This window comes from Tympanuchus pallidicinctus, unplaced genomic scaffold, assembly GCF_026119805.1.
Source record: "Tympanuchus pallidicinctus isolate F22 unplaced genomic scaffold, pur_lepc_1.0 scaffold26, whole genome shotgun sequence".
In the NCBI taxonomy this organism is placed as follows: domain Eukaryota; kingdom Metazoa; phylum Chordata; class Aves; order Galliformes; family Phasianidae; genus Tympanuchus; species Tympanuchus pallidicinctus.
Genome location: NW_026294743.1, coordinates 6,854,501 through 6,881,190, shown reverse-complemented (window position 1 = coordinate 6,881,190; position 26,690 = coordinate 6,854,501). Strand labels below are relative to the sequence as shown.

The following is a 26,690-nucleotide window of genomic DNA, read 5'->3' as shown; positions in this document are numbered from 1 at the left end:
TTTTTTTTTTTTTTTTTTTTTTTTTCTTCATTTCGCGATTTTCTGCCTTTTTCTCGCCTCCGAAGAGGGCATGTCCACCGGCTCCGCCAGCAGCTTCTCCCCCTCCGGCTCCCACCAGGAAGACAAACCGAGGACAATCCTGAAATACAAAAATTTCTTCCCTGGGATTTGCTGCTGCTGCCGCCGCTGTTGCTGCCGCGGTGCAGTGCCAAGACTCTCGGAATAAATAAAAGCGGGCTACTGTGTGTCTGTAGATGCGGGCAGCTAATAGCTATTATTAGTTGGCCATTGATTTCGAAGATCACAGATGAAGTGGGGACGCCTTTCTTCTTCATTTGGTCAGCGTGTGAAACAATAATACTCGTAACAAATAGGAGGGAGATGGGGGTGAAAAAAATCTTGACATGATTCAGAAGAAATAATACCTAGCGCACTCCCCCCCCCTAAGCCGGAGCCCCCCTTCTTTCCCCCTCCCCGCTCCCTCTCTCGCCACACGCTCGCAGGCGCGGACACACACACACACACACACACACACACACACACACACACACAGAGTCGCGCACACACATCCACACACAGGCGCACGCACTGTGCTGTGTGCTTTCGGAGGAGGAGGTGGTGGAGGCTTTTGGAAAAGGAAGAAGAGGTGGCGTTGGGGAGGGGGGGATCTCTTTCCCCGTTGGAGATGATCGTGCTATTCCTCTTTGCCTCGCTCTGGATGCTGGAGGGGGCCCTCGGCCAGCTCCATTACACGGTGCAGGAAGAACAGGAGCATGGCACGTTCGTGGGGAATATCGCCGAAGACCTGGGCTTGGACATTACAAAACTTTCGGCTCGCCGCTTTCAGACGGCGTCCAACTCCCGCAGCCCTTACTTGGAACTCAACCTGGAAACCGGGGTGCTCTACGTGAACGAGAAGATCGACCGCGAGCAGATCTGCAAGCAGAGCCCCTCCTGCCTGCTGCACCTGGAGGTCTTCCTGGAGAACCCCCTCGAGCTGTTCCGGGTGGAGATCGAGGTGCTGGACATCAACGACAACCCACCCTCCTTCCCCGAACCCGACCTCACCGTGGAGATCTCGGAGAGCGCCACGCCGGGCACCCGCTTCCCCCTGGAGAGCGCCTTCGACCCCGACGTGGGCACCAACTCTCTCCGCACCTACGAGATCACTCCCAACAGCTACTTTTCACTCGACGTGCAGACGCAGGGCGACGGCAACCGCTTCGCCGAGCTGGTGCTGGACAAGCCGCTGGACCGCGAGCAGCAGGCGGTGCACCGCTACGTGCTGACTGCGGTGGACGGCGGGCAGCCCCAGCAGCGTACCGGTACCGCCCTGCTCACCATCAGGGTGCTGGACTCCAACGACAACGTCCCCGCCTTCGAGCAGCCCGTCTACACCGTATCGCTGCCGGAGAATTCGCCGCCGGGCACGCTGGTGCTGCAGCTCAATGCCAGCGACCCCGACGAGGGGCAGAACGGCGAGGTCATCTACTCCTTCAGCAGCCACATATCGGCCCGCGCACGGGAGCTCTTCGGCATCGCGCCGCGCACCGGGCGCCTGGAGGTGAGCGGCGAGCTGGACTACGAGGAGAGCAGCGTGTACCAGGTGTACGTGCAAGCGAAGGACCTGGGGCCCAACGCCGTGCCGGCGCACTGTAAGGTGCTGGTGCGGGTGCTGGACGCCAACGACAACGCGCCCGAGATCAGCTTCTCCACCGTGAAGGAGGCGGTGAGCGAGGCGGCGGCGCCGGGCACCGTGGTGGCCCTCTTCAGCGTCTCGGACCGCGACTCGGAGGAGAACGGGCAGGTGCAGTGCGAGCTGCTGCAGGGCGACGCGCCCTTCCGCCTCAAGAGCTCGTTCAAAAACTACTACACCATCGTCACCGAGGGGCCGCTGGACCGCGAGCAGCCGGGCGGCGACGCCTACACGCTGACCGTAGTGGCTCGGGACCGCGGCGAGCCGCCGCTCAGCACCAGCAAGTCCATCCAGGTGCGGGTGAGCGACGTGAACGACAACGCTCCGCGCTTCAGCCAGCCCGTCTACCAGGTGTACGTGAGCGAGAACAACGTGCCCGGCGCCTACATCTACGCCGTCAGCGCCACCGACCGGGACCAGGGCGCCAACGCCCAGCTCGCCTACTCTATCCTTGAGAGTCAGATCCAGGGCATGTCCGTCTTCACCTACGTCTCCATCAACTCCGAGAACGGCTTCCTCTACGCGCTCCGCTCCTTCGACTACGAGCAGCTCAAGGAGTTCAGCTTCCAGGTGGAGGCTCGCGACGCCGGAGAGGAACCGCAGCCGCTGGCCGGCAACGCCACCGTCAATATCATCGTCGTGGACCAGAACGACAACGCTCCCGCCATCGTCAGCCCGCTGCCCGGCCGCAACGGCACCCCGGCGCGGGAGGTGCTGCCGCGCGGCGCCGAGCCGGGCTACCTGGTCAGCCGCGTGGCGGCGGTGGACGCCGACGACGGCGACAACGCCCGCCTCACCTACAGCATCGTGCGGGGCAACGAGGCCAGCCTCTTCCGCATGGACTGGCGAACGGGCGAGCTGCGGACGGCGCGCAGAGTGCCGGCCAAGCGCGACCCTCAGCGGCCCTACGAGCTGGTGGTCGAAGTGCGCGACCACGGGCAGCCGCCGCTCTCCTCCACCGCCGCCATCCAGGTGGTGCTGGTGGACGGCGCGGCCGAGCGGCCCGGCGGCGGCGGCGGCGGCGGCGGCGGAGCGCTGGGCGCGGGGGTGGGCGCGGGGGGCGGCGGAGGCGGCGGAGAGCATCGGCCCAGCCGCTCCGGGGGAGACACCTCGCTCGACCTCACCCTCATCCTCATCATCGCCCTGGGCTCCGTCTCCTTCATCTTCCTGCTGGCCATGATCGTGCTGGCCGTGCGCTGCCAAAAGGAGAAGAAGCTCAACATCTACACCTGCCTGGCCAGCGACTGCTGCCTGGGCTGCTGCTGCTGCTGCCCCTGCTGCAGCCGCCAAGCGCGAGCCCGCAAGAAGAAACTCAGCAAGTCGGACATCATGCTGGTGCAGAGCTCCAACGCGCCCAGCAACCCGGCGCAGGTGCCGGTGGAGGAGTCGGGCAGCTTCGGCTCCCACCACCACAACCAGAACTACTGCTACCAGGTCTGCCTCACTCCCGAGTCCGCCAAGACCGACCTGATGTTCCTCAAACCCTGCAGCCCCTCCCGCAGCACCGACGCCGAACACAACCCTTGCGGGGCCATCGTGACCGGCTACGCCGACCAGCAGCCCGACATCATCTCCAACGGCAGCATCCTGTCCAGCGAGGTAAGGCCGGGCCGCGCGCCGGGCCCTTGGCGGCCGTTGGGGGACCCTCGGGCGCCGGCCGCACCGCTGCCCCGCGCCGCTGCTCTCCCGCGTCGGCCAACGAAGCCGCTGCCCTGCGGGGAAGGCGCTTCGCCCGCCTCCCCGTTCACCTGCCGGCTGTGGGAGAGGGAGGCGTGAGGGCCGGGAGCCCCCGCACAGAAGGGCGACTCGGTCGGGCCGGCCCCCGAGCAGCGCTGGGGCTCTCCGAGCCATTGGCTGCAAGCGCTTCTGAGTTTCTTAAAACTGCGCTTTCCTCCCACGTCTCCTCCCCCAACACTCCCCCCTGGAACCTTAGCATGTGTGAGAAAGGCTACGGGGGAACCCCCTTCTGGGAGCGTAAAAATCTCTGCAGTTAGCAGGAGCTTTAATTAATGTGTGAATTAGGGCCTATTAATTGACTCTTCTTTCCTCCCTCGCTTTGTAACTGAAAGCCTTGTTTGCAAAGAAAAGCATCGTGAAAGACTTGCCGTGAAATCATACGCAGAGATTTACAGTTTCCTCTCGTTAAACACGTTGTCTGTGTTGTGTTGCCCAGTGTGTAGAGAATTTCTGTCCCAGCGTATGGCTGTCATAATGCTCTCCTGTTAATCGTTTCTCTGTGTTAGCTCCTACATGCTATTGGTGGCTCTCTGCTTGTGTGCTGCAGGAAACAAAACTCTCTTAATGTGAATACTGAAACCTGAACTCTGTCCAGGCTGGCTGACGCGGTTTGCATGATATTTTCTAAAGCTGGATAAGTTCTGCAGTGCAGTGTCTCGTATTGGCTTTTAACATTGACTTTCCCTCAAAATGTCTGTAAAGCTCTTCCTTCTGTTGCTGTTCCGAGGAGTCAAGGCTGTCTTGATGTATTTTCTTCCTTACTGTGCAATAACGATACTGTCTCTCCCTATTTTTATATTCTAGAATTGAAAACGGGCTGAAAACCAGATTACAATAAGTTTTGTCTCAGAGCAAGTGGTACACAACTCTAGAAATAGTTTGGCTGATTTTTGTGGGAGTCCTTGTGATGCTTGACAGCATGCACTGTGAGAAAACGTGTCAGAATCTCATCCCAAAGAACTTGGGGGGAAAAAAATCCCTCACGCTTTCCCATATGTGTGAAGAAGATTATTTGGCTGTTTTTATTTCTTCATACGTCCCAGAAATAGACTGTGTAGGCCTACTTGCAGTTAAACATTACCATTTGCAGTGAATATGAAGAGCTGCTCTTGTGCGTTTTCTGATGTTGGTTACAGAAATACCAAGTGTTCAAATATTTCTCCATATATTTTTTTCTCCTAGACGAAACATCAGCGTGCTGAGCTCAGTTATCTAGTTGACAGACCCCGACGGGTAAACAGGTATGAGCTCCTTAGTCATGTTTTCATAATGCATGCTTTAGCAAGTGTGAATGGGATGCAGAAATGTGTTCACTGCAGATGTAAAGCAGTAGCAAAGCAGTGGGAAAATGGATGTATGTAGACATATGAAATAAAACGCTGTCAAGTAAATGAGTATGAATTACTGCTTTTTTGAATTGGTCTCAAAGTCATCTGAAAAGAAAACAAAATCTCATGTTTTATTAGTCTAAAACATCCTTTAAATACTTATTAATCCTTCCATAGAGTCTTCCTTACAACATTGGCCTCTCTAAGTCAAAATTTTGCCATCCAGCTTACATCAGTGATGCCCAATTTATAGCAATTACATGAAAAACAGACAGAGTGGCAATGCCTGCTGGCTGTTTGGGCTAGGCTACCTATGTCTGAAAAGGCAAGTTTTGTTCATGATGGGCAGAGGTGTGCTGCTCTGCAGTGGTACAAGGCAGGGGTGAGTGACTGCAGCACCTTGTTTGGCCATGTGATGGCAGAAGAATGTTTTATGAGTTCCTCTTTAATGTTTATTCTAATGTAAAGATGTTTCTGTGTCTAGTTCTGCATTCCAGGAAGCAGACATAGTAAGCTCTAAGGACAGTGGTCATGGAGACAGTGAGCAAGGAGACAGTGATCATGATGCCACTAATCGAGGTCAATCCTCTGGTAAGTCTGATAAGAAACTGGAAACAGTCAATCTGTAAGTAGGGAGACTAGAAGGGTTACCTGTAGGAATGTAAAATGTGAGTGGCACAAAATCACATAAGCATATTGCATGGAAGGCTGGGTTGAGGTCAGCTTGCCATTATGGTGATCTAAACAAGGAGGCAATTTTGAACACTGTGTATTCAAGGGGCAGAACATAATTCATTTGATCTTGGAAGTTTGGGGTGTGTCATTCTACGTCACTGGCTGTAGCAAAACTTCTTGCAAGTAAAACTAAAGTTCTTGTACATTTTATTATGGGTTAGTTTCCCCCCCCTCCCCTCCCCCCCCAACTGTAGATTTCAATGCACTAGGCAACTCTGTTTTGTAGGCACTTCAGCTGGCATGGCAGCGTGAAGTGCAAGGGGAGTTCCCAGGGGAAAGAATGAACCAGCTGACTGAATGACAGCCAGACTCTGAGGATTTTTGCTCAGAGAGGCTGGAGACACATTGGGTGTTCTGAATGTGTAATACCTTAGCATTTTCAGAGGACTGTTTTTTAATTCAAATTAATGAACCGTATAATATAAGTGATCTCCATGCTAATAAGGCCAGGGTATTCTTAAATACATTTCTTTCAATCCAAACAAAGGAAATAAATGCTTTAAGAGATAATGATATAGCTGTGATTTGAATCATTTAGGAACTGTATGCATTGCAGTGCTATTCCTATGTGTATAGCTTGCTGTCTTTGCTCTCTTACTGTCAGATTCCTTTGAAAGGGATATTTTTTGTTTAGATTCTATGCACTGGAATTCATTCTTGCCCTCATACTGCATTTTAGCCACAAATGCTTTTCCTTTCCTCTCTACTGCAGCTTCCAAAGGTCTGGTATGTCTTGATTCAGTGATTCAACACAGTGATTCTTTCCCCTTGTTTCTTCTATTCTCTGTCATGTATCAGGATTTGCTACCAGTATGTCATACAAAATACTGCCTGAGTTCCTCCAGTTTTCCTATTTTTATTTTTTGTTGTTGTTTGTAGTGTGTTGTTTTTGGTTGTTTTTTTTTTTTTTTCCTGACCCCTGTCTTAAAAGATTTCAGGGCAAGGAACTCAGTGCTGTCATAGCAGTGCAGCATCTCCTGCATGTTAGTACCCTCTATTTTCCTTCTGCTATAGTCACTGTTCCCTTAATGATGGGAAACCCAGGAACCAGGGGGAAGGGGAGGCTGCTACAGGGCCCCTTTATATTGCTGCAAGTCATTAATATGCAGACCTAATGAGACTGAGAAGAGCCAAGAGTCTCCGGAGCTCCCTGCTTCTTGCAGGGCTTCATGCTAAATGAACAGAGTGCCTATTTTGTGTCTGGGAACCTGACAACAAACCATGTCTTGCCAGAAGTTTACATCTGAACACAGAGCCTCTTTCATTTTTGGCCTATATATGGCGTATGATTTATTGTTGTCTTAAAAAGCCATGCATTTAGCCTTCCCCACCCATTCTTTTGCACTGTTTCTGATACAGCAACCAGCTACTGCGTGATAAAAAAAAAACTCCCTCTCCTCCTGCCCTCCCTGCATTCCATTTCTTTTTTCTTTTACGCATTTTACTGCAGCAGTCATCTCAATGAAAATTTCAATCAGTTTAGTCCCTCAGCATAATGAACCATAATAGCCAAACAGGAGAGAAAAGTACAAACATCTGCAGAAGGGATTGGATTTGACTAATGGTGGGAATATAATCATACAGTTGCACATCAACTGAAAGCTATTTTGTTTTAGTTGCATCCAGTACTGTTATTGTCGTGCCTCTGCTCTTTATTCTTTCTTCCAATTTTGCAAGTAGTCTGTCTCAGCTATGAACCCTGCAACTACTGTCAGACTTGACATTTATTTCCTAAAAGGCTGAATTCCTTATTTTTATTATTCCCATTTTACTAAATAGGGAGAAAAAACCTGTATTTGCGAAATAACTTCAAATCATGTAAGATTATGGTGTGATTTATGAACTGTAACTTAAATGATGAATACATATGAAGTAATGAAAGCTGACAGTCTTAGGCTGCTCACAATTAACAGTTTTAACTGAAACCTCAAATACACAGAATTTCCAATTTAATATATTGGTGCTGTGCTTTTGGAATAATTAGCATGAGCAATTTTTAGAATGCTGGTTCCAAGTAAATATTTAAATACAACCATCTGAAGAAACTGCTCTTATTTTCTACCAATGTGTGATACAGCCTTTCTGTAAGGTTTGGGCTGAACTGTGCTGTCATGATTCAAAGAAGGTGCCCTTTGACATATGTGATGGCAAGGTATTTTGTTATCAAGTCTTTACTTGTGCTATTAGCTTTTAGTGATTAATGTTATTAAAAAAAAGAAACATAAATCTTGTTTGATCTTGAGTGTCTAGAGAAAGCGTCTGAGGGAATCCCTTCTCAGTTTTCCAGTCATTGCTGTATGATCAATTTTATCTAAATGATGAAAAGAAAACACAGTTGTTGACAATTTTTTAAAATACATTTCTTAATGCAATGCAGAAAAGTATTTGTTTCCAGAAGCAGTGTACGTTCTTATCTGAAAATGTTTAGCTGACAAGACCCATCAAACAATATAACTTCCTACCCATTTTTATTCAGCAATGTTTTAATCGCAAAATAAACTTTCCATCTCCCGTGCACTACTTCTGTTACTGTTACCAATGGACACTCCTGTGGCATACACATAGCTGTTCCATAGTAGTCCATTGCTAGGCAAGCTGACTGCCAAAAGCGTGATGAATTATTAGTTGGGAAGGTAAACATGCAGGATGGGAATCTCTCACAGTGTCATAGATGACTCATAAAATTATCGACAAAAATCCTGCACTAAGCTGATCTCTGTGTCATAAAATGCCCTATTATGTTTTGAAATAAGATTCTAGATCACCTTTTGGCAGAGTATGTGTTCTTGATAGTGATTTAATCATGATTTAAAATGTTCTGAATGCCTGTAAGGGATTCGTACTGTTCCCATCAAGGTAGCACTTGAATGCATTGTTATTATCTACATTCTTAGCTACCTTCATATCCACGAACTAGGAAACAACTGCCACCTGTGATTAGCAGAGAATGCCATATAGTGGGATACTCAAAACTGTTCCAAGAACCTAATTTTTCTGGTTTGAATAATCATTTCATTTAGGTAGGGTAAGGATCTGAGCTTCTTGGCGGAAAAAAATGGCTTTCCTAGGGTCATGCAATAAGTTTTGGCTACTGGAGTGAAGGTTTCTCTAACCCCAAATGAGTGTGCCAATTACGTGTGCTCTTATTCTCTAACTGAAAATTGTTGAGACAAAAGCAGTTGTTTTGTTGTGGAACAAATGCAACTAATGCAACACTGCTACCTATTATTAACATGCAGTATTTCAATCATGTTGTGTAGGAGTCATTTCTAAGCTTGAGGTTAGTTTATTTCCCATGGTTGATTAAATTCTTGGCCTCCCATGTGAAACTGCTGACTTGGGTGCCAATTGGTACTCTGTGTGTGTGTGTATGTTTAAATTGTGTGATTAGACACCTGTCCTGTAAGACCTGGACTTTTGCCATCAATTTATTTCGTTTGGTTGGTCACTAGCTACTCAGCTTTCTCACATCAGACATGCAGAGTTCTTTACTGTATTTCCTTCATTTCCTTACTTTCACTGAATAGGCATGATGTCTGAGGTGTACTTCAGGAAGGAATATCCAAGATGAGAAGCTAAATACATGTATGCTATGTATTACGAAATGCACCAACTTTTTTTTTTTACCATCTATCTACTCAGTAGATTGTGCTGCATGGCCAGTACATGTTGGTGATTACCTGAGATCTGAAATCAGATTTCTATTGTTGAACTTTACAAAGGGAATTGTTAGGGGTCTAATGCAAGGACACAGAGTGAAACTTTACCTCACACGTTTTCTATCTAAACTTAGTAAACCTCAAGAGGGTTACTAGGCATTACTGCTAGGATGTAGAATAGCTATGGTATTTCAGTTTTCATGGAGACAAGAACTTGAGAAGTCTAAATGAGAATTTTGGTGGTAAAGGGACAGACAAGACCAGCGTTCCTTCGAAGTCTGTTCAGAGTGACAGGTAAATCCTGTTTTGAAGATCACTTAGGCTAACAGTCTGTCTTGGATAAAGTGAGAGTTAAACATTAAACATTAAGATGGCTTAGAAAAGTGCTTTGACTTGAACTGAGGTGAGGGGGTTTTTTTGTTTTGTTTCGTTTCTTTTTTTCTTCTTTTTTTGTGTTTCATACTTAGTAACGTTCACATCTCAATGGTCCAGACAGGGCTTTGAAGTTGGGATTTGGAAGAGCTGACTATTGAAGATCTTTAAGTCTTTTTTTCATGTTCTCATGCAGATGAAGTCATTTTTATCCAAGGCAGAGCACCAATTACTTAACAAGTAAGAATGATAATAACTGTGTTTCATGAAGTCAGTTTCTTCAGTAGAGTCTTCCACAAAGAAGGTTAAAATAATTATCCTTATTTACAGACATGAAAACATGACTCCCTGATAAATTACTAACTTGCTCTGTGATAATCCAACCAAATAGGTATCTGATCTGCTAATGGAGTTTCAAAAAGTTTCCCTATATCACACCTACCTCCCAAATAACGTTTAAAAAGCTGAAGAAGCAACAAATGCCATTTAGTTCTGCAGAAAAGACACATTTATGAGCTGGGGAAAAAAAAAAAGATAAACTTTGTGAAAAGCCTCTCAATAACAAAACTACAAAAAACATTTTGTCAACATTCAATTTACATTTTTTTCTTTTTTTTTTTTCTTTTCATTATATCAGTTACTCAGTAATGTATATATGAACGTGTTCACTCATTTCTCTAAAGGCTTGGTATGTGGCTTTTCTCCTTTATTTAAATTAAGAAAAAATAAATTATTTAAAAGTGGTTGTAGGCTTACTTTTCACTTTGATCTTAAATCATCTTTCAAATCAATTAGAATTCATGCACACAGAAATTTTGCTTTTCTTCTTTAGAAATATGAAAAGGAAGCAAATTGGGAATATGCTTTAGAAAAGCAATGCTGCCAAGTATCGGATTGAAAGCACCTGAGCTCAGGAAATTCAGATGCAGATATAAATCTTAGTATTTAACTCCTTTCTTTCTTTTTAGTTTCCCTTGAGGGAAGGGCAGAGGCTTGTTTGGCTTCAAAATCTGCAAAGTTATGTTATGCAAAAGCTTGTATTGCCCACTACCTATCTAGATAAATGTTCACCTTTGCAACGAGCTTTTATATTTATGTATGCTGTATTTGGAATAGCTCAAAGCTTATCAATTCTCAGCTCTTCAGTAGTCTATACTATCTATTTTTATCTTCAAAGGACATTTAAAATTCATAATGCAGAGTCACCTTTAAAATCTCAGTTTATCTGCATGCAACGTCTAATGCAGATAAAAGTCTAATGCAACTAAGTGAAAAATATGAAGCATTTTTCTTTAATGTGGATTTAAAATAGTGATGAATAGTTCAATTCACACAACGTATATGTAAGTAGATATATAAGAAAGATGAGGTGGAAGTATTACACTGCTGAACATTCCTTTTTGTTATGAATCAAAAATATGATTCTTGGTGTATAAGGGAGTTCCATGCTGTATGTCTTATTAATTTACCACATTATATTCTTCCTTCTACAAATTTAGCAAGCAGCTTTTCCTCCCCTCTCATCATCCACCCTATTAAAAAACGCTTTTTTAATTAAAAAAAAAATAAATTCTATATTGTGACCCACAGGAAGAAGGTGGAGGAAGAATAACCTATATCATAGTCAGTGAAGGGATTTCAGAATCAGTCTGATATTTTGAATTTATTTTCTTTCAAAAAATCAAAACTAACTGCTTAGTTCTGCACCCATTAGCCTCTTAGGGAATGTTGTGACTGATTCAAGTAAGTGCAATGTTCAACCCAGTCGTCTTTGAACATTTGTTATCAAATATTTACTTTCTAGCTCTGTATTAGTGGAAATTGAAATTTGTGGGGAGGGGGGGGAGAGTGGAGTGTTATACATATATTTTCTTTTAAAAGTTCTCATCTGCTTTCAGCAGAGGGAAACTCTGAGCTTACATTTTATATCCCCTACATTCATTACTTCCTTTATTCAAAATCCTGATTTATGGAGGCTATAACATCTCTTTTATAAGCTGTTATATAATACTATGCCGTGCACTGTCATAGACAAACAGGGTTCAAAAGTGAACTAAAAAGTAACATTTGGGTTGAGGATTTTTGCTATTTAGTAACTGGCATGAAAACAAAACAGTGAAATGGAGGGTAATTTTTCAGGAGAAGTAAAACCTCAAGAAGAGAAAAAAATGGCTCTATCCCTAATTATCTACATGTCTTGAAGGCAGTATTATCATAATATCTCCTCCCCCACTGATGTAAGCAAGTAATTTAGCATTCATCCATTCTTTTTTTCTGTATTTCCCTTGCTCGTTCAGAGTGGGTACGGTCAGTGATACACTGTTAGCAAATTGTAATTGTAATCAATTCTCTCTTAGAACCAGAGCTATTTCTAGTGTATGTGTAACTACTAGGTAGGCTGAAAAAAACAGAAGACCCATTTTAGTGTTAGCTATAGTTAGTGCTGCTAAAATGTTCTGAACAGCAAAAAAGTTTGTTTTTTGAAGTATTTTAAAATATAAAGTCTTTTCTTGTATTTGAATAAAAATCTTTCTCTGTATGCTTCTGTACATAAGATACTCAGGAACACACACGTGCTTTTAGAGATGTGGTTATATACACATTTCTTCCCAGGAAGCGTGCATCTAAACCTTTCTTTTCAGTCTTTGATAGCTACTACCATTACAGAATGCAGAACGATACAGGTTCTGCATCTTGTATAATGATCTTCATCTGGTTGTTTAATCATACCTGCAGTTCAAGTTTACATTTTTCAGCAGTTCACTGATCAGTAATCTATTTTCAGACTTCTGCGTGCCAATTATCAGTGCAAGTTTCTAATCAAAACAGGACCTGACATTGTATTTCACTTCATTTAAAATTAAGAAGTTGATGCAGTGTGTTTAATCTGAGGTAAAAAGCTTTTTTTCCTCTTCTTTCTTTTTTCTTTAGTCTGTCTAGAAGACAGATTTTATTTCTCAAGCGCTGGTTGGTGGCTGAAAAGGGGTCTTGCTTGCTGAAGAATTTGTTTCCTTCACTGTGAGATAACACAATAGTATTATGAATAGAAAACAAATCAACAGTTTAAAACAGTGGTAGCATTCTTAATGCTCTAATCCTCACAAGGGAGATCAAACTAATCAAGTTCTTTTTGGAGTGGGCTGGTGAACGAGCTACAGTGCACGAATCTTATTAAGGCTTTTCTTTTTTTCTATTTCTCCTGCTAGTTGAGTCTTTTTTTGTAATTCTAATGAAATGCTTGTAAATGTGATACTTATAACAAATTCAGTTCAGTCTTGATGTACTCCCATTCTAAGACACATCTTTCTAAGTTCAAGAAAGAGACATTTCTTCACTATTTTGCTTTTCTGTGTGATGTTGAACAATGACTTGGAGACCTTAATACTTATTTTACTTTATGCCTATGATTTCCTACACAGTTCCTTTCAAAACAAGTACAATCCAACAGCTTAGTGAATCCCTGTCACGAAATATTCTTTTGGACTGCTCGTCTTAAGGTAGTCAATGGAAGCATTTGCTTGTCATATGAAATTTTAATGGCATTAAAGCATTTATAAGCAAACAGTTTTATGTTGGCAGAGATAGGTGTTTGCTGACATAAGGGAAGCACTAACTGTTCTGTCAGTAGTATCCATGGCTATGTTGCACTGCACTACAGCTACCTTCAGACTGCTAATTTAATGTAGGATTCCATCCCTTTACTTGAATGACAAGATAGTAAGAATGACAAGATAGCTGCTGTAGCAGTGAAAACTCATAGTGATTGATTTAGTAAGCCATCTCGATTGCTTACAGGCTGGATTCCAACTCTGCAAATCTGCTTTTAATAGCAGTAGGTTCTGTCTGTATGCATGTATTAACAGATAATTAATTTATAAGACTAATACTTCATTTTCATAATCGAGATCTGTGATTACTCAATCAGGTCATATAACTTCTTTGGTCAGGGATAGGTTATGTACATAAACAATTCCTTCAATTGCTCTTAAACGCTTGTTCTTAAACAAGTATTTATGTCTGGTGAAGCACGGACATTGTCTGCAAGTAGAACTGGTCTGCAATGAAATGAGTTCTAAGCAGAAAGTTCTACAAGTTATTTTGCAAGATAGATCCATCAGTACCTTTCTTCTTGTGACACATCTGTGTGTGTGACGTTCTAGCATTTATTTATTCTTATTAAATGGTGTTGAATGCTGAAGACTGGACGTTCAGATTTTTTCTATTTTATTTTTTGAGGTGAAGGTAGTGGAAGTTCTCATGAGATCCCTTTCAGCATAATTTTTTTTTTAAATCTGTCAGCTGTCAGTTCGTGATGCTGAAGCTTGTATCTGTAGTTTCATTTTTTCTCATGCTTTCAGGCATGGATCTCTTCTCCAATTGCACAGAGGAATGTAAAGCACTGGGCCACTCAGATCGGTGCTGGATGCCTTCCTTTGTCCCATCTGACGGACGCCAAGCTGCAGATTACCGCAGCAATCTGCATGTACCTGGCATGGACTCCGTTCCAGACACTGAAGTGTTTGAAACACCAGAAGCCCAGCCGGGGGCAGAAAGGTCCTTCTCCACCTTCGGCAAAGAGAAGTCTCTTCACAACACTCTGGAGAGGAAGGAGTTGGATGGACTGCTGTCTAATACACGAGCGCCTTACAAACCACCATATTTGAGTAAGTACTATTCGAAAGGCTGTATGAAAGCGTTCCCTTTGCGGGAATAAAAATTAGCTCTTTCTCCTATTCACTGTAAAAATAATACAAATGCAATCTTAGAAGCAGTAGGGGAAAGTGGCTTCCCTTGGATTGAGGCACCACTGAGGAATGTGCTGTTCAATGTTTTTTTTTTTAAAAAAGACAAAACCTTGATTCTTGTTAGTATGACATGATTGTCGACATCAAAAGCATCAACTGATCAGTCAGGGAGATGCTCAAATTTGTTTTCAGATCCTGAATTACTTCATGATTAGATTTTTTACGTACAGATGTTGCCAGGGTGACATTTTCAAAGAAGAAAGTCAAGTTGTTGTTTATTTCTTTTTTCAACTGTCCCAGGAACTTCTCTTTATTTTTGATCAGTGTCCTCAGAATTATTTTAAAGTAACTGTTCCAGTACTTGAAGGAAGCTTATAAGCAGAAGACTTTTTGCATGATCTGATATTGATAAGGGGGAGTAGCTTTAAACTCCAAGGGTGGGAAAATATAGGTAAGATATTAGGCAGAAATTCTTTACTCAGAAAGTGATGAGGCACTGATACAGATTGCCCAGACGGTGCTGTGGATGCCCCATCCGTGGAGGTGTTCAAGGCGAGGCTGGATGGGACTCTGATCTAATAGCTGGCAACCCAGCCCATAGCAGAGGGGTTGGAACTAGATAGTCTTTAAGGTCTCTTCCAATCTATGCCATTCTCTGATTTACATAGTTTGGAAGTAAGGGTTTGGAAGGAAGAAGAAAAAGTTGTTTGCCTTCTGATCATCTGATCATCTTTCAACTGACATAATATTGGTATTTGTCAGTATTCTTCCATGCCTTGTCTTGTTCCAAAATCTCTTTAGTCAACTTCTGACTGTGATTTGCTGACGTGAAAGAGTGTGGTAGATCTCAGAAAGACATTTGTAACTCATTTGGAGTCTGAGCTAGAAGTAGAAATCTTGAGCAATACATTGGTCTAGTAAGTCTTTTCATTCTATTCAGTAGCTCTCTATATTTTATCAAAGACTGTGATCTCCTTGCCTTCAGGAGTTTATGATGTTTATCTCATCCAAGCAAGCCAAAGACATTAACACTACAATACTAACAAAGCAATAGAAGGACTGTAGATCTGGAAAAAAAATCTCACTGAATGATATTTATTTTTTCTAAAGCATTTAGTTTTTCCGAAAGGTGCTGCCCCAGTAGTTTTAGAGTATGAAGGATCTTTGCTACAGATCCTTCTCCAGCAACTCAGTTATTCCTTCTTAATTAGCTCTGTGCGGGTATTTCAATCATTCAAGTGTCAGTCATCTGGTCGTACTCTAAAGACCAATGTGAAATTTCACTGTGCTATGATACAAGGACTCACGTCTCTGACTTTCTCTAGATGGTCTTCTACCACTTAGCATCTAAGAAATATTCTTCAGAACTGAACTGTAATTTAGCAGTACTGCTTACATATCTATTGCTGGAGTTTAAACACTCAGATTTTACAGCAATAACAATTCTGATGCAATGCAATGTGTGTTATAGTGATGATTATATCTAGTGACATCAATGAATAATGATATATATATTTTTAATTAATAGTTTAGGTATTTCAATTGGTTCAGCTAACAGAAGTAGTTTAATTGAGCATGTATAACATATAGACCTTTATTCATGTTTTGCCTTTATCTGACAGAGGAGCATAAAAACACAGAGGTAAAATGTTGGAAGTAAACAGTGTAAATGAATGATATGATCTATATCTGATAATCCAGATTTAATTTTGCTTTTATTCTTTGGCCCTCAAACCAGAAACTGCCAGAAAACCTTGTAATACTTCGTTTTATTTTCTCCTACTGAATATTTTCTTTAGAAAAATTTTTGATTAAAACTGTATACTAAATAACAGGAGCAAAGAAAATAAAATGAGCCCAACAGTTGTATCAGTGAGTAAGCCATTTATAATACTGCTTTCAGTGAATAAGGCAAGAGGAATGTGTAACGGGAAGTTGGTTTTGGAAGGAATTGTAGTTGAACCACTGAGTAATTGCAGCTGTAATAAAATTTGAATTCAGTCTCGTAGCAAAGAAGATAGTATCAAAAACAGTTTGTCAGTTGGACAATTTTTTTTAAAAGAAATGATAAAGTGTGTGAAACAGAACCCTCATATTCAGCAAAATTGCTGTATGAAAAGTTAGAGCATGTAAGAAAATGCCTGTATGAAAAAGGAAACAGTAGCAAAGAAGAAAAAGTGTATTACAGGAATACAAAAGCTATTTAAACTGGAAAAAAAAAGCAAACAGAATCAAGTGAAATGGTCAGAAAAAGGGAGCTATACTAGTAGGTAGGCTTCAGGATGGAAAATAAGAAAGATGAGTGACCCTTTAGAGCAAATACCCAAAGGAATGCAAATGAATAGAGACAATTTTTAAGAAGTCAAGTATAGGAAGTGCAAGAGAGAACTGGAGGATATCCCAATCTGCATTTAGTAAGAAGAACATTGCAGAGGGGCTAAGCAGTTTCTTTGAATTAGTCTTTATAGGAGGAAGGTGGGAGGGAGACAGAAAGGCAGGAAGGCAGGAAAGAAGGAAAGAGAAAGAAAGAAGGAAGGCAGGAAAGAAGGAAAGAAGGAAAGAGAAAGAAAGAAAGAGAAGGAAGGAAGGAAGGAAGGAAGGAAGGAAGGTATTTTTATAAGAAGCTACCCATTTCAGGTAACCTTTTGAAATAAATGTGCAAGATTGCTTCATAAAAGAGGATGCTGTTAAAAAATTGGCTAAAATAAATAGGAAGAAGATGGGATTAGCTGTTCTTTATTTTCAATTCTTAGCAAAAGGAAGTGACCGTAGAAAATCAGAAGTTCTGTTTATCATTTTTTTTTTTAAATGTAGTAGAAAATTTTGTAAACTTGAGGCCAGAGAGAAACTTTAGCATAAGGCATGAAATTGTGACCACAGAGTTTTAGAAATAAGGTAACTGGCATTTGTCCAAGAAAACAGCACAGAAAGATTGTCAATCTATTAGAATCTTGACAGAGTGGGAGAGACTTAATCAATACAACATATTTGAACTGTCAAAAAAAGTCTTTAGCCGTGTTTCTGTGTAGTAGAAACTACTAAAGTAAACAAATGTTGTTGGGGGGGAGCATTATCAGATTCTGTGCATCTAAGAGACAGAAAAGGTCTTTTGGATAAATGGCACGTTTTAGCAGAAGCAAAGTTCTCCCTGTGGCTGCGTGGAAATCCATGGAGTTTAAAATATTGCCTTTCTAGAAGAGGAAATATGGAAAAAAAAATACCGTTACAGACTACATTTGCAGATGACATGAAACAATTTAGGACAGCCATGTCCCTGGTAAGACCACGCATGGCCACGTTGTGTGCTGAAGCGTGATCCAGAAAACCCAGTCTGCTTCTGACTTAGCTTGCTCTGGCGTTCAAAGCTGCACAGCATTATGAGAGCAGTGGAACAGCTGAGCTTACTTAGTTCAGTCTGTGCCATTAGCACAAAAGGCTTGTGTGTAAACTGATGGCTCTACACGGAGCTTTCACTGTGCTACATGAGTATCTGCTCTAGTAAGCGTCTTCGTGGTGATTCCTGCCCTGCGTTCCAATGAGTACGTTTAACGTGGAGGCCTTAGAAAAGACAAATGAAGAAGACAGTGTAAGTTATCATGAGAAATTTGAACTCTTCCTGAGAAAAAGACCGTGAAACAATTCCCTGAAAAGCATCTCCTGATGTGCAGAGGCAGCAAGTAAGAAATGAAATGTCAAGTTGTAAAAATGAATGGAATTGAAAATATACTACCACAGTATCAAACCATTACACAAAGCATCTTGCTATGTTACTCTAGCCAGGTTATTCATTCTGTAAAAATACATAGCATAAGAGCAAAAATACTAAAAAATGCTGATGTGCAAAGCCATATCAAAAGATAGGGCTAATTTAGATAAACAATGATAGGGATGTGAAGAAAACAGGAGTTAAGCTGGCACTTCCACTTGCTATTTGCAGTAATGAGACCATCAGGTCAGCAAAACAGCTGAAGGGCTACCAGGTCATGAACTGATCAAGAAATATATGTTTGATAAGATTATACGCATTTAACAGAAATATTCTCGAACTCATGGTTATGGGGGTCAAAGAAAGAAACAAAGGGCTTCATAACAGGGAAAAGGCAAGCAAGAGGTTTGCTTGTTTGATTTTTCATGCCTTAGTACATTGCATGGATAAAAGAAAACAGCAGTAGCTGTATTGTAAAGTAAATGAAAGTAGAAATAGATACAGATCCTCATACTTTAGAGTGTTTTTTAAGTCTCATTACCAAATTTTCATCTTACTGATGTAAGCCATTGGACTTACATGCCCATTTCCACAGAATCACTGAAAGTAAGTCTCTTTAGACCTAATATATTTTGAAGTATCTATTTTTCAAGTTCTTACATGTGTTTGTCATGAATACAATTAGGATTGATGATTTGTAGGATTTTTCAAAATAATTTTCTCAGAGGACTCCGGAATACTTGTACATTGCAATGATCTTCTCACTGCATAAGTTAGACTCATTTTCTTCTTATTCATGCATGTGATTTCAACAATGACTTTCTGCAAACATTTAAGAAATTCTCATGACTAGAATGATTGTAAAACGTACAAGAGATTCTGGACTTGACTAGGAAAATTTAAACAAGTGAACTAGCACTGCTAAGGAAAATAAAATGTAGCTCTTGGACGATTTATATAAATATATTTTAAAATTAACAGCAACCATTTCGGTGTAATTTTTCACTCAATAGTTGTTGTTCTAGTACTTATTTATAGTATTTTCACTATAGACACCAAAAGCTCTCATCAAATTCCAAGTCTGATATACCAGATACTGTAGGCTTTCTAGCAGAGACCTTCTTCACAGTGAATGCCTTATCAGACAGATCTATTCCTACTACTTTGGGCAAGGTGCTAAAGTGATTACAGTGTGAGTAGCACCATCTTATCTATCCCAGTAGAGGACTGGTCTACAACTGATGATAAGAGGTAGTTTTTTAAGTTCTTTTCCTGTTTTGTTTCATTGTTTTCCTCCATCACTGTGTGTCATTCTAAGATACTTTAATAATGCCTTAGAATTTTCCTAAATGCACTGACATGTTTTTTGTTGTTTTTTTTTTTTCTTCTGCTTTCTGACACATGAAAACAGTCAGATACTGCCATAATACCTTAATTTTCTGTATGGGAATGATTATTTTGCTCTAAAAATTACTTAGGCATAGCTTAATCTACTGTGGAAGCAAGTTAAGTAAATACATACAGGCGCTATTCACTGCACAAGATAACGGTGTCTAAGGAGATATTGTAGAATAACAATTGTGTTTTAAGTAGCCCCCTAATTAACTCTACAGTATTTTCTGCGTACACAAAAGCATCTTCACTGATGAAACCTTATCATTATCATGATAATTATTGCCAACACCATATTAGCTTTGATAGGAAAAGAGAGAAAGAGTATAAAACCTGATCCCTTTCCCAGATAGCTGGTAGCCAGGTAAAGCTGGTAGCAAGGTAAAGTGGAACGAGAGAAATTCCCTTCTTCGGCTGTTTTGTATTGCTTGGCATGGATAGTAAACATTTTCGCTGCCTCTGATAGATGCACAGAAATCTAGCTTTTAATGTCAAATGACTTCATTAGTTTTGTTTTTACCACCCGAAAAATGTAATTGTAAGCTTCTCCTCACTCTGTGCTTCTGTTTCTTAGCCTGGGTAGCCATTGCCTCATTCTGCAGTAGAGACACAGTGGAGATCTGTGTATGATCAGGGAAATCAGGCTTGGGTCTGAGCACAAGTATCTGTTTACATGAAAGCGTAGATGTAGTCCAAAGTTCTGGTTCTATGAAATGTTTGGCATCTTCTCAAATCAACATACCCAAGTCAGCTTTACAAATAAAATCGAAAAGCTCTCAGAAGTCTTTGCAGAGCTGAATGTTTAAGAACTGGACTATCAGTTTATTTCAAGTAGTCTACCGCAGAGCTAACATAAACACTCTGAATTGGATTAGAACAAATAGGAGAAAAATGTTTATGTCTTTGAATATATTTCAGAAGAATAAAAAAATGTACACCGAAGGATATCTGTGGAGATACATATTTGGGATTACGAAGGGTATTCCTGTGAGACAGGGCAATGTAACACAATTTTCTGTTATTATTTAACATAAATGTATGAAAGATGTATTAAGCATGAAGTCTTTACTATTTTAGAAAAGTTTCCAAGATTAAGCGAGCTAAGTATCATGGAGTAAGAACTGTATCATAAAACAAGTACTTTCTTTTGTCATATTTAGTTGCATCATACTTCTGAAAATCATTTATGTGGTTTTACCACAGCTGTGATAGAAATTATAGCATTGCATTTACACCGATGTAAATAATTATTTTGATTGGAACACTTGATTCATTTGTAAAAAATATTGTCCTTGTTTACATTTATGTGTTTAAAACTAGTCAACTTGATTTCTAATACCAATCAGGTAAGCTTGTAAGCTGGTTATTGCTGCCATTAAGACTTTTTAAACTCAATTTAAGATTTCCAGACATACTTTAAGTAAATGTGCACTTAAGTTAAAGCAAACTAATTAGTACCAGTAAGTTACATCTTAGATATAATTCTTGAGTACAACTCTCACTTCTGCACAAATGAGAATGGTACTGCACATGTAGGATTGCTCAGCAAAAATGGAGGCTGAGAGGAAAAGGCAACGTGTAATGCTAAGAAACATACTTCCTGCAAAATCTACTAGAGCGTTCTCATTTATGCTGATGTATATCTGTATCTGCAATGCTAAAAAATTTATTTTAAAATAAATGTAGAATGTTGCCAGTTCAGGTATGGCTATATTAGATAAATAAAGCTTATTAGATAAAGAAATAAAGTAATAATTAAAAAGTTACATATGTAATTATAATTAAACAAACTTCGATCAAGGCAGAGCAAGACTATGATGCTTTTACTCATTAGTGTCGATACGGTTTTGAATAAACCACTAAGGATGCTTTACTGTTCAGTGATCATTGCATAACTTCTGAAAGGTATTTCTGCCTTACATTCCTGACTGGTTTGCATTCTTCATCTGAATGTATTCCTCTTGCAGTTGCCACTCAAAGGGAAGAGCACTTACAGGATATTACTGCAGTAGTAGAAAGGAAATCGATAATTCAGAAAGCAAAATTAGGAATATATAAATATGCAAACATAACTCGTCTTCAACTCAATAAAACATATAAAAATGCTTTTTAAAAATAATTAAAAAAAGAAGAAATATTCTTCTAATTTAAAAGCACAGGTGATAGCTGTTATATTTTGATACAGTTTGTTTGAATCCTGTTATGCCACCATGTTCTAAGAACTCACTGTACCGTGTGTCACTCAAAGGACTTATGAAAAAACTCACCAGTTAGTTGGTTTATATAGCATCTTTCATCTAGGAAGACTGTAGTACTCTTTGCAACTATAACAAAGAAAAATAAACAGAAAAAAATAAGGGAACATGAGTAACTTCTATCTGAAATAATACTGAACTTTTGGTTTGTCTTAATATATACGTATTTCAACATTTTTTCCCCTTTCAGTAGCTGTAAAAGCCCCTGTGTGCCACTTTTCTTCTATGTGACTGGAACACATAGAACTCTTGCAAATCTAGCAGTCTCAGCCTGGTTCTATACTTACTCAGTTTTGAGAGTGCTTGTGTTTGTTGGATATACCATCTCTAGACAGTTTTTAAAGAAGTAATAATAACCGAATGCTATTTTCTATATTTCTACCAGTAGAATATGGAGGAATTGCAGAAAAAAAATGACTTCGGGAGTCATTTTTTAAATTCTCCTCTTACAATTGTAAATTCTATGTCAGAAGTAACTTAGTCAGTTATGGACAAGACTTTCTCTGGAAAGCAATGAGGTGTTTTCTGTTAAAATTTTCAAAGTCACTGAAGTTATTTATTTTTGATAAGCAAACCCTCTTCATTATGAATAAATGTTGTTCTTACGTGTACAAACCTTAATGTGACAGTCAGGATCTGGAGCATTCAATGGGTAACTAATCTTGGGTCTACAGGCTAAAAAGTGTTTTCCTCTCTGTTTGCCTCTCTTAGGAACTACTTGGGCTGCATGGCAGAGGAAATGATTCTTGTTTCTCGCTCTTTCCCTGCACACAATGACTCTGATTTTCTGCTTTCATTTCCACTGCCTTAATTTTAGAGGGCTTTCCTTCCTAATTTTTTCTTGACAGAAAGAGGGAGAATAGAATAAGCTGTTTAAAGAATGCAACATATAGCCTGTAAGAAAAGAAACCACATCTATCACTTTTGAACAAGCACACTGTAGGGATCAGTGTTGCTATTTATCTAGCAAGCCTGTAAACAGTTTGTACACTAGACACTGAGAATCCACACTTCCAGGTAAGCAGTAAGATGATTGCTGCTGGGAAATCTGTCAGTGTGTTTCATTTGTTTTAGAAACACAGTAAGGTGAAGTCAGAAGAGTGAGAAATTATATTATATTGGTACCTTTTTGTAAGGCAGGAAATAAAAGATAAAGACAATTACAGTATAATTTTTAACTTCTAATATCTGGAAGAATTAAATACCATGAATGATAAGCAGTGTGACTTCACTGAAAATTCAACCTAAGATAATTTAATCATTTTCTTTAGTAGGGTAACTGTCCTCATTAGTTGAAGAAGATACTGTGGACTTGTTGAACTTGCTTCCTAAATTCTACCTGAAAATTTTGTGCATGTATGGATTGCAAGAGTAAATCAAACACTTCTTGTATGCACTTACGTGTAAATGATACTATTTTACATGATGTTTTTACAGGAGTCATGTGGGTTAGGAAAAAATGGAAGCAGTCTAGATTCCAAAGAAGTTATGGGGATGACAGACTGCTGTTAAGTCCGTTGACTTTATCTTTTCACTTCCAGCTTCATGGCTGCACTCAGCACCATAAAAGGATTTAGTTTGAAACTTCTTGAACACAGCCTGTCTTTATTCATAAGCAATGTTGTAGATGATGATACTGTGGATTCATCTAATGTCAGAATAACATTCTATGGCTTTATTACTTTCTTAGTCTCCTATTTCTGCTTTAATTTGACATCTATCTATTCTCATTTGGCATTTAGATGACAAATGAATATAACTGTGTATAGCTATGAGTACTGATGGGAAATGCAACTGAATGCAGGGACAACTTTTTTTTCCTGTTCTACTTGAAAAAAAGTGTTTTATGCTTTGTATTTGCAGTATGTTTTATGTCCACTAGGGCTTTTTTTCTTCTCATTAGTTAAGCATGATCCTTTCTAACACTGGGAAGTTATGGTCAGTAATGCCTTATGCTCTCTGGTGTCATTTTGGCCTTTGCAACTGGGCATGGTGCAATTTGGAACACCAGCCAGGAACCATTCCTGAAGGCGGAATGAATTTAATCGCAGTGTATAGCTCCCACATATGACAGGATAGGGCTGAGAAATTTTAATAATGGGGACATAAATCATTCCAATCTAGTGATATTTTGAGAAAGAATGGTTAAGGGCACATTTCGTTTATAGATAGAAACCGTGCCAATGTGTCTTTTTGAAGTTTATATCATACACTTAAATATATTATCTTGGCAAACCGGGAAGAACTCCCTGAAATCTGAATCTATGCTACTCATAAAAGACAGTGTAAAGTACTATGCTTAGTGAAATAGAAAAGAAAATGCTCACAAAAAGAGAGGAAACATCATTCTTGCCAAATCCTAATGACATCAGGAGAGAGGAATGGTAGAAAAAAACGTAATGACAAAGATAAATTGCACAGGGATACACAGCGTGATGCTGATGTAATGCTGTAATGCATGTTGCCTATTGTGAGAAGAAGTACATTGAATTATTTTAGGCTTGAGTCAGTGCGAATAATTTAGATGCCTCTGAAGGCCACCATATGGTGACCTTTATATATACATATATATATGTGTGTGTGTGTGTGTGTGTGTGGATATGTATGTCTACTTCGCTCTTGAATCTATGGGGAACTTAGGCACTTAAGGGCAATTTAGGAGGACTTGTTCAAATCCTCCCTTTTCTCCCCAGGGCACTGAAAATTGTAAGTCACATTGTAGCTAACCTTCAGTTCATTCTGCATTGCTTAACTCTCAAACTGACGTGTTCACTTTCAGGCTTGTCAGCTTAAAGAGACGTACAGTATAGATTTCAGAAGAGTACAATAAAATGCTGATTTTTATTTTTTTTTTAAGCAAAAGAAGAAAAGAAGATCTGAGAAGAAATGATAGTTGCATATGAATACGTAAGGAATACTTACAAAAATGAAAGGAATCAAATACTAGGATTACGAAGAGTGGTACCAAAATTATTAGCTTAAAGTGAATGTGAATATGGAGAATGTGGATTTGCTACAAGAATATGCATGCAATTAGAATGAATTCTTGATGAAGAAATTGGCAATATTCTTAGGGAGTACGTATGACTTAGATAAAGGATAATTTAGGAGTTACTTAATCAGAACTAATACAGTACTTAATTATAACAGCTCTTTCAAAATGAAATGTTTCATGGTTCTCTGACTAGAAGAACGATGCCATGTATTATTCCTAGTGTATTCAGGTAGATAATACAGTTGCAATAGTACAGAAAGAGGAAGATATTTTTCTGTTCTTATTCTACTCATGGGAAAACTGACTTTGGTATTTCTATGGTACATTGTAGAGTGAACCTTGGCACTTTTTATACTGTGTTGTAATAATTAAAAAGCATTGTTTCTGTAGTAAATAACAGCAACCAGAGATAAAGTGGCAACTTCGACACACTGTGCCACGGGTCTGTTCCTGGCACTGAAACAATTGTCAGCACTTAGTACAGAAATCCAAATATAAGTCAATTATTTGCCACAGAAAACTGATGTCAAAAAGCTTGCTTGATACAAAAGAGAATCCTTGTCAGTCACATGTTTAATGTAAAGCATGTGTTGATTATGGTCAGTGCTTAAACTGACTTAAACTTTCATATAAAGAAAAAATAGAAATTGTCTATGTTTAGGGCTATCCTTTGAATTGAGACTTGAATACCTGTTCTTAAGAACTGTAATTCTTTTTTCAGAGAATCGGCTGAGTCCACAGGTGGAATATAAATCTCAGAGCATTCAATAGCACAAAGGAATTATGATTTCAATGGCTGTCACAAGGTGTCAACAATTGTATCATTGCCATATGAAAATATTTACAGAAGCACGTTCAGTGTGAACTCCTGGTGGGATCAGCACACTTCCAGAAGCACATAGGCACAAAATATCAATGAGATCTTAAAAATAGAATGCATATTTTTTATTAGGTGTGCACTTTCATATTTTGAAATTAAGCTAACAAAAGTGGCAATATGCATCAAAGAATAAAATTTTTTCAAAGAAGAATGTTCAAGTTGTTGATATGGAACTCAGCACTGTGTTCAAATTTGAAAAGTGATGCTTTTGTACTTAAGGGCAAAGGGCAAAACCCTTTTTTTCCCTAAGTAATATTATTTCCCCTAAAGTGATATTATTCATTGTGTCCACTAGGTTATGGTCAGTGCAGTGTCCACCGCTGTCAAATCGGGCTTGGCTGGTAATCACTGTCTCTTGCATTGTCTTAAATGAATATGATCAGTTTGAAATGGGTAAAAAGTAGTGTGGGTATCTGGATCATGAGTTCAAGTTCATTCAAGTGTTCTGTATGGGGTACGCAGGTATGAAGCACAGTTAAGTGAAGATTCATTCAACTAAAAGAACAATTCACGAGGAATAGATATGATAAAATTATTTTCCTATTTGTGTACCAAAGTACCATGGAATTGAAGAAGTCAATCTCTTATAATGCTGCTAATAGAATTTTCATGAAATTTTATTAGCAATGTCTTAAAATACTCGTTTGAATAATAGTTTGTTTAAAAACAAAACAAAACAAACCACAAAACAAACAATCAAAAAACCACAATGGATTGCAAAAGATGCGGAATTGGGACCTGCAATGACTGGCATACTTTTTTCATGCACAGAACATGAGTGGTAGGAGAGTAATCTTCCCCATCCTACATCCCCCAGCTGCGTGTCTCACCCTTAACCCAAATACACCACTACAAAGGATGAGGGAGCTGTAATAGTTTACTCTGCATTCCCACTCACTTGTTGACCTCTTTCCAAAATCTGCTTGCTTATAGCTAAATTAGAGCTCCACTGAAGCTGACAGGTTGCATTCTGCCGCTGCTGAAAGCATGATCTCTATTCAATGAGGCTGAGTTAAATGAAACAAGAATTTTTTCTTTTTTTAAAGAAGATAAAGAAACATGCATTGAATTTTTGCATAGAAGCTTATCTGAAAGCACGTGGGAAGATAAATAGTACCAAGAGATTACTTGCAATGAGTAAAGAGAATTTGGAGCTGAAATAGAGAGACGAGAGTTCATACATTTTCCCC

At 40.1% G+C, this 26,690-nt stretch overlaps 1 protein-coding gene across 4 annotated transcripts in view; it reads left to right on the top strand.

The window, feature by feature from the left end:
* Positions 1-568: 568 nt before the first annotated feature.
* PCDH10 (protocadherin 10) overlaps positions 569-26,690 on the top strand; it is a 40,508-nt gene continuing 14,386 nt past the window's right edge. For all 4 annotated transcript variants that reach the window (XM_052690196.1, XM_052690194.1, XM_052690193.1 and 1 more), the window contains exons 1-4: positions 569-3,295; positions 4,616-4,674; positions 5,246-5,352; positions 13,886-14,191. In XM_052690196.1, the coding sequence (XP_052546156.1) occupies positions 686-3,295; positions 4,616-4,674; positions 5,246-5,352; positions 13,886-14,191 (3,082 nt within the window). In that variant the 5' untranslated portion in view covers positions 569-685. The remainder of the gene's footprint in view (positions 3,296-4,615; positions 4,675-5,245; positions 5,353-13,885; positions 14,192-26,690) is intronic.